Below are 8,553 nucleotides of genomic sequence, written 5' to 3'. Positions count from 1 at the left end.
CTCTTCTCTTCTCTTCTCTTCTCTTCTCTTCTCTCTCTCTCTCTCTCTCTCTCTCTCTCTCTCTCTCTCTCTCTCTCTCTCGGCTGGTACCTTGGGACTGGCTGAGCATGGGCTTGCAGAAGCACCCCCTTCTCCCACACCTTAGTGTGCCTAACCAAGCATATCCCTGGCTTCTACACACACACACACACACATATATATAGCTTATGGGTATTTTTTTTTAATCTGTGTCCACTTTATTGAGTTTTGGTCACATTATACTAGAATTTTGCTTGTGGATAAATAGTTATTTGGATAACTAAGGTCTCAGCATGTGTTTCTTCTATAGGAAGGCATAACCATAATTTTTAAACTTCATCTTGGGCTCTTATTTCACTCTACTAAATGCTAAAATTGTGAATCTTTTGCGTTTTGAACATTTCCTGCCAGTTTCTGTTCACCTCTTAAAGAGGAGTGGATGAGGTTACCCTGACAAGAATATATTAGAATGAATAAAAATAATCCTTCCTCCAAATAGAGCTGTGTCTCCCTATCATCTGACTTCTCACGTAAAAGCATGGGACTTGGGAATTAGGAAAGTTTATTTTGGATTCAGTTATGCTTAGTCATGAAAACAGAACAAAACAAACACCAAGTTCTGCGGGATAAGCAATTTGATTTAACAACAACAAAAGGCCATTTTGGCATTCTGTTTTGAAGTAGGGAAAATATTCAGTTCAATTCAAAAGTGCTCTTTTCTGCTTTACACTGTTTTCTTCTTAAGAAAGTTTTTGAAGTGTGTATGTTAGAAGAAATATTCTTAACAGGAATATTCACGAGTTTTGAGTAAGGTCTTACCTTGAACTTAAACAGTGTTAAATTTCTCTGTGACTCTATTCCTGTGTGGATCTGAGCAAAGTCATCACATGGAGGGACACACCATAAGGATGTTATTGGTGTCATTTCCTCTTGCCTCAGTGGTGATAGAACAGGTTCGAAATCAGGTAGAACCCTAGATCCATGACTTTGGCCAAAGCGATTTGCCTTGAGTCTGCTGTGAGACTATGAAGGCCCCGATTGCTTTAAAAAGCTCTGATAAAGATGAAGAAGTCTTCACCCTCAGTATCTTCTAGCTGACTTAATTATTGCTTCTTCACTCCTCTTGTAGAACTCTTGAAGTCTCAATCAGCTATAATGATGGGAAGTCTGCTGTCTCAAGATCCTTAACAATCACAGCCACAGAATGTGTGAGTAAAAAGCTAATTACCTTTAAAAAGAGTTTTGTCATGACATAAATCCTAGAGTTTTGTTAAATATGGAAGCCAGAAACCAAGAGAAACAACATGACGTGGAAACATTTGTAGAATTTATCTTCATTTTTTTTCCTGTTTTTTATCACTTTTAAAGGCTATCTAATATACATTAGATTTTAATATTTAGAAAATCCCCCAAAGTCATACTTTAGATTTAAAAAAGTAAGAAAGTAGAAATGAAGCATTCTTTTTAGGAGGTTAAATATGAAAGTATTTTTTTTTCTATTATAAAGATAAGAATTTAGTAACCAAATGTTGATCAAGTTTTGAAATTCCTGGTGCTCTTTAACAGGTGACATCATTTTTGTCTATGTAGACTCGGTCTGTGCTTTTTAATGTTAAAAATCACATTCTGAGAGCTTGGTAATAGCAAAATTTCAAACTATATTTCAGTTGAGTTATTTATTTGCATCAACGCAAATTCAGTGTTTTGAAACATAAATGCCATTGAGGCAGTCGCCCACCCCCATTGGTAGTTAATTTTTATATTGATGGAAAGTTTTGATGTTGGTTTGTTGAACATAAAAACAGGACACTCTAAACTAGCTTGACTGCCCAGAAAGAGAACACTCTAAACTTGATTAGACTGACTGCCCAGCTTTTATTATTCTACATGTAGGTGCAAATAAAGGAACACTAAGAAATTCTTTTTTCCTCTAAAAGTCTAAAGAAGCAAGCTTAAGATTTTACCATATCATATTCATATGCATTGATTCAGGAGACACAAAATGTTGCCCCTTCAGGGATGTCTGTTTGCTATAGTAAGACAATGTTGTAGGAAAAAAAATGAAGAATGCACACAGGCTTTTGAGCCTTTTGAGCTCTCTGGATAATTTTATTAACATTTCTTCCTGTTTTGTGAATAGCAGTTCTTTTCTGCAACGTCTAGGTTTTGTGGATGTTGTAATGTTTTGGTTTTCTCCTCTCAGGATGTGGTTGATCGAGGTTAGCAAATATTTGTGCTATGAGGTTAGTTGCTCAGGGCTTAGCTCTCTGAAATGTCACTCTTTCTCCATCCTTCTCACCCTTCTTCACACCCTTCCCCCCTTTAAAAATCTTTCTTCCTGGCAGGCAGGAAAACAGGTATTTGTTTCTGTCTTGTAGTCAAGAGCTAGTTCAGTTCTGAGATAGAGTGACTCACTCACCTGGTATGGATGGATGTGGCCATCTTATCTGAGCCTGGTGAGCTCTCAGGAGACTTGTTCCTAAAGATTGTTGAAGAATACATTGTTTAGAAAGTCAATTCTGGTATGTCAGAAGTGGGGAAGAGCTGGAGATGGAAATATGAACCATTGAGTAAGGGGTCAAGGTGAGTCTTGGTGAGGTAATGAGTTTTGAGTCAAGGCTGGAAAGGTGACGAGGTGAGTCCTTAAGACCATGAGAGACATGAAGGTCTGTGCAGAAAGGCCAGATGGCCAGAGCCTGGGGTGAGGCTGCTTCTAAAGAAGAGCGGAAACATGCCAGGAACATGCCAGGAAAAGTGGGGTCTTGATGAGGAAGACTCTGTGGTGGGAGGGGTATAGGATATTTGATCCTGTGTGAGCTGTTGTGAGGCCTAGAGACTTTCTTCCCAGTTCCAGGAAGAAGTTTGAACAGAGACACACACTTAATGCTTACAAGGATCCCTCTAGCCACTGTGTGAAAATGAGCAAAATGAAAATATGAACACCAAGTCTTGTAGCATTCCTGTAGTCTAAGAAGTGTGGGAAAGAAGTAAGTCCTGCTGGGTTGGGAGGGTGGTGGTGGGGATGACTGAGATTAAATCTCAATAGATTTTTAAAGTCATAGCCCTTTGTCTAAAGAACTTAAATGTAATTCATGGGAGTAAGAAAGAGATTTAGAATAGTTCCCTCCCCCCCTTTTTTTCTTGAGGTGTAGGAAGGATGATTAGTTATAAGGTAGAATATGAAGAGTTCCCTTTTGGTACCATTGGGTGACAGATGTGTCTGAGTGACAGTGGTCCCTTGGTGGTGATGTTTTAAAAGCTTCTGCCTCTATAAATGTTAGTGCTTTCTTTGTAAAGTGATTGTAAGAGTCACCCCCAACACAAATCCCATGTGATGTTTACCAGAGAACTGGACTCAGCCTTCCAGAGGTTTCTGTTTGCCTTCTTGGGTCCCTTCAGGTAGCATTCACTCTCTCAGACTCTATACTCCCTCCACAGTGGGTTCTCTCTTTTGTGAACGGCCTTTCGTTATGACTACACAGTTCCCTCACCCGCTCATCCTTCCTCAAGCATTGCCTGCTAGGTTCCCCCACGTGTTTATTGGGTCTCCTTCCACAGACTTCATTATTTGTTCAGGTCCATCTCTATTACCCATTGGCTACAGAAGTGCATGTCCAGTATGTGGCCTTGGCACCCATTTAACAGTCTAGCCTATGGTATTGGCTTCTCAGGTGTGGTTTAGATGAATGGAAAAGCATTTTCAGATGTCTGTCATGTATATTGAATCCATTTAATTCAAGAAAAAATATTCATGAGTTGACTATTTTTGAGGATTTTTCAACTGGAGGTCTGTGTACCGACAACATTTCTGAGTAAAAGCAAGAAGCTTTTAATTTGTGATTGTGACACAGCTCTAGGAGTGACAAGACCTACTTTCATGCTCTTCCTTATCTGGCTTCAAGTCCACACCATGGTGTCAGCTCATAGGACTCTCACTGCCATACTTGGCCTTTTCTTAATTTGTTTATGAAGTTATGTGAACAATGAAATTACTTCCTTCATCACACTGACCATTCCATGCTCCAATGTTAGCTCTGACAATGAAAACAAAGGAACTGGGGAAGCTGGGGTTCATACACAGTGAGCACAGCCCGTGTTTGGGATAAGTACAGATAGACTCAGAGCAAGGCCAGGTCGCTTTAAATCATCGCTTCCTCCTAACCGATTTTCCATCATGCTTGGCTGAGACAAAGGGAAGTGAGATCTGTAGCTCTTTAGCACATACACATTCTAGTTTTACATTTTGCAGAAAGTCTGGAATCTGCGGATAGCATCACCACACTAAATGACTATTTCCTTTGTGGAGACACATTGCTTTTTGTCAGTCTTACTAATAGAAGTCCTTGATTTTGAGGGAAAAAAATAAAGAATTTTAAGTGCTTATCTACTTAATATTTCAAAAGTCAGCATAGGTTTGAGAGTTTCTTGTTCTTTGAACATGCCTAGGAAGAACAAATCGGCCACAGTTTTTGCTGGCTAGTGGCCTTCAGTTGTGTTTCCTCGTCTGTGAAAAGGATACGATGTGAAAAAAGAGAGGAGATCTGGATGTTCACAGAGTTCTCCATGAAGGTGTATAGCACAGCCACACTGAGAGTATATTGCTGAGTTGCTAGGCCTAAGTAGGGGATGAGGAACTCCACAAGATCCTGCCATTGTAAGTAAGACCAAGAATGCATAGGGTTCTCTCAGAGTCCACTGCAGTTTCTCACGTACTTCTAGGAAGTGCTTGTCTTGTATATTTCTGCCTTCCTAGTTTGGTACTTACTGTAAATGCCTGTGGGGGTGGTGTGGTTTGTATCTTTAGTGTTCAACTTGTGGGGAAAGAGGATGAGATTCCTGTTCTTTCCCAATCTATACTCACTTGTCTTCTGTTAGCTTTAAGAAGACAGTATTTAGATGCTTGTCTAAAATTCTCGATAGAGTATTTCTTCCTCTTTGTTATTCCTTCCTGAGTTCTTTCTCTCTTAAAAACAAATAAATCTGACAAAAGACAACCAATTAAATGGTTTTCCTGGGAATCCCAGAGACGTTGGGTTTGGAAGAGACACCGTTTTCAGGTAAAGTCAGTGCCAAGTTCTGTTTATGAAATGAAAGTGTAGCTGTCCATTTTGACACCTGTGGAGTCTTGTTGATTTGGAGTTCACTTTCTTGGTACATAGCTTGCAAATGTCAAGCAAGGAGTATCAAGTGGTAAAGCTGATGGAAAAAAAATGGCCTTGGGATTCCTAGGAGATGCACAATTGGGACAGAATAAATGGAATCAAATCACCCAAAGCTCATAATTAATTCCATTGTAAAAACACTGCCATTAAAATGTAGGAAAATTCTGTCTAAATTTGTGGCCTGATCCAGTGGGGGCATTTGTAGCTGTGCACTCTTAGGAGGGGTTCCTATTAGAAACAGCCTGAGGCCTGAAGGATGACTCAGTGGTTGCTACAGTGTCGCTTACAGGCTGGACCCAGAGCAGGTGCCCAAAGGGTAGAGGTACTCCATGGACAGACAAGACAGTGGAGAAGCATAAGTTCAGGTCTTGCTTGCGTCATATGTGACCAGAAGTCAGTAGGAGGAAGGACTTACCAGACTGAAGTTTCATTGAGACACACAGCAACAGGCACTGTTTTTCTTATCAACCTTCATTTGATATCTACCTCACCCTCCAAGTATATAAAGTAATTGCTGTCGTATCACCATAAAACCTGGGGAAATTTTGCCGGGAAGAAATTGGACTTGAACCAACATAATTGTTGCCTAAGCACAAAAGTCCCTAAGGGACCATTTGTTTAATCCTCAAAAGTTGTGGTGCTCACATTCTTTTAAGACATATTTAAATCAGTCTGCAGCATGTTGGAAGATGCTCCATTTCTTGTTATCCATCTTCGCATGACATAACATGCTATAAGTGAGATACAAAAAAAAAATTAACAATTAAAAAATACATTAATAACATTTAAAAGAGTGGGACAGACTCTCGGTCTGATATCGTCTGGCCATTTTTGCACAATGTGTGTGCTTCCTTCAAAGGATAAAGAGCTTGTGGGTTTTGATCTTAAACTTCACTTTTTATTCTTTATTTTTTTCCCCTCTAGACCAATGGGATTGCAGCCATCATAGCTATTTTGGTGTTGTTGCTGCTCTTGGCTGCCGCCTTGATGTGGTGGTTTTGGCCCCTTTGCTGCAAAGTGGTAAGAAGAATGTTCAACTCTTATTAATTTTTTATTTTAAAGCACTACGATTCAAAGTAAGGCCTGGTGTATGAATGAATGTCACATGGTCCCGCAAATTAATTAAGGAATGAATTAGTCCAGCAATTACAACAGCAAAGTTTTAATTGGCAACTTGAATCTCCGTTATTTCACAACTATAGTAAAGCCTAGAAAATAATTACTAATACTTGTAGCATAAAGTCCACCTCAAAGACACTTTGGAGCTCAGGTTGGTGGAGAGAAGCGTCAGGAGGTGGAAGGTAGCTGGGATGAAAGTCATTGTCATTCAAGCTCAAGGGTAGCTCTGATAAATGGATGCTGCTTTCTACCATCATCACGGGAGTTGTGGTTCGGTGGCTGTTTTAAAGGCTCATGGAATGCATATCTTTGAAGATCTATTATATAGGATTGTCTTTGTTTTTAGAGGTAAGTCCAATGCAGAACTTAGGCTATCAGTTAAACAGGTACTTTTAGAGACAGACAAACAGTTTGTGCCATTTTCACGTTTACAGAAAGCACATGCAAGAGTCTGGGACTGTGAGCTCCCACTTGCTGTCCTAACAGGTTGTCACCCATTTGACTTACAAAAGCAACACACATTTTTAGCTAGTGGTTATTTCACTACAGTGCTTATGTAGGGCTCGCTGGGCTGGTGGGCTTCCCTGGGGACCCAGACCTTCCAAAGCTCTGGGGCAGAGTCTGTTTCCTTATCACTTCCTGTTTAAAGAGGAAGGCTCATCCCTTGCCTTGTGACCTCTTTCATCATGCCAGAGTCAGTCCCTCTGTGTCATATCCCCCTGACTTACAGTTCTCTCCAACTGAATCCAAGTGGGAAGGCTACCTGATGTTAAAGACCTGTAGATCCCAGTTGGGCCCATTATCTTAGGGCTGTTAATCATCACAACCCTGTAACCATAAGGTACTTTATTCACAGTACCAGGGATTAGGTTACAGGCATCCCTACAGAGGTATTATTCAGCCTTCTACATGATAGTGGATAACATACATACATACATACATACGTATACACACACATATGTATGTATATTTTACTTTATCTAGAGTTTATTATAGAAAAGATTATCCCAGGAAAATCTGTCAGTGTGTTCAGTGTATTTCTTGTTTGGAGAGTGTTACTTATGTAAGCACACTTTCCTTGTCTCATGATACAAAAGACTGACTGCCTTTCCCCCTCACCTCTGCTAAGCAATTTCAACTTTTCACAACATCAAGCCATGGTTTATACTCTGGCTATGCTTCTGGTCATCTATACCGCAGTCTGCTTTCCTGAGGCAGTCTTAGGATCCCTTACCTCAGGGTAGCTGGCCCACAGAGGAGGCACAGCATTAACTCAGACATCAGGACGGATGAGACGCTTCCTGTCTCTTTGCTGAACTCATCAAGTTGCTGCCACAGCAGTTTATGCTCAAAAAGTTTCCCAATATAGTCTTGATTACCTTAGACACGGCTATTTTGGGGTGGATGGCATTCTTGAGTCTCAAATTAAAAAGCAAAAAGGTGCCCTAATGTGATTTGTGCTCCTTGCATTTTTAATTTAAATTTCACGGTGGCAGATTCCTCCCTTCATTAGTTAGTAATTTCATTTACTATTGGTCACAGGGTGCAAAAGTGTCCAAGTGTGTCACTGATCCCTTAAAGTTACATTAAAAAAAAACAAACCCTGATATGGACCATTTTCAGGAAGTTGTTATTATTCTGAAATGTAGTTTTAGAATATAAGTTTGGATATTATAAAGGAAACCCTATCATCAGCTGGTGATACAGGTCCATTCTAACCCGAGTCTCTGCAGATAATAAACCATGAATCTGTATTATGCAAGGCATTGAGAAGTCCCTTCAGTCATGTCATAGGATTTCAGGATAGAGTCCCTTGCTTCGGAAATAGCATGACTTCCCATTAGGGCTGAAATGTGTTTGACAGAGCAGCCACTTTTGCTTTACACTTGGAAACAGAGTGAAAAGCAGCAGGTCCTGAGTGTGAACTTATAGTCCCACCTGGGTGGGATGTGAACTGTAGCAAGTGTGCTCTAATGAGCTTGAAAGGTTGGGGTACAGTGCAAGCAAAATCCTTCATTCAGCCTTTGATGACCATGTGTTGACCATGTAGAAGGTGGCAACTACTGAACCAGGAGCTGGAGAATCATACATGCCTTCAATATGATATGAAACTTCACATTTAATATGGAAGCAAGAAATGTGGGCTAGAAGTGCAAATGAAGGACCCGAAGTACCCAATAGTAACATGTGAAGGACAGCAGCCTCAGAGCAGGTGTGTCTGCCTGTATTTGTGTGTGTGTGTGTGTGTGTGTGT

General features: G+C 40.3%; 1 protein-coding gene across 2 annotated transcripts in view; it reads left to right on the top strand.

The window, feature by feature from the left end:
• Antxr2 (ANTXR cell adhesion molecule 2) overlaps positions 1-8,553 on the top strand; it is a 127,925-nt gene that overhangs the window by 51,843 nt on the left and 67,529 nt on the right. For both annotated transcript variants that reach the window (XM_021210426.2, XM_021210425.2), the window contains exons 11-12: positions 1,148-1,226; positions 6,105-6,200. In XM_021210426.2, coding sequence (XP_021066085.1) covers positions 1,148-1,226; positions 6,105-6,200 — 175 coding nt within the window. The remainder of the gene's footprint in view (positions 1-1,147; positions 1,227-6,104; positions 6,201-8,553) is intronic.

The sequence above is a fragment of the Mus pahari genome, chromosome 13 (assembly GCF_900095145.1).
Source record: "Mus pahari chromosome 13, PAHARI_EIJ_v1.1, whole genome shotgun sequence".
Taxonomy (NCBI): domain Eukaryota; kingdom Metazoa; phylum Chordata; class Mammalia; order Rodentia; family Muridae; genus Mus; species Mus pahari.
Note: the sequence above shows the minus strand (reverse complement) of the source record. Positions and strands in the feature narration are given on the sequence as shown.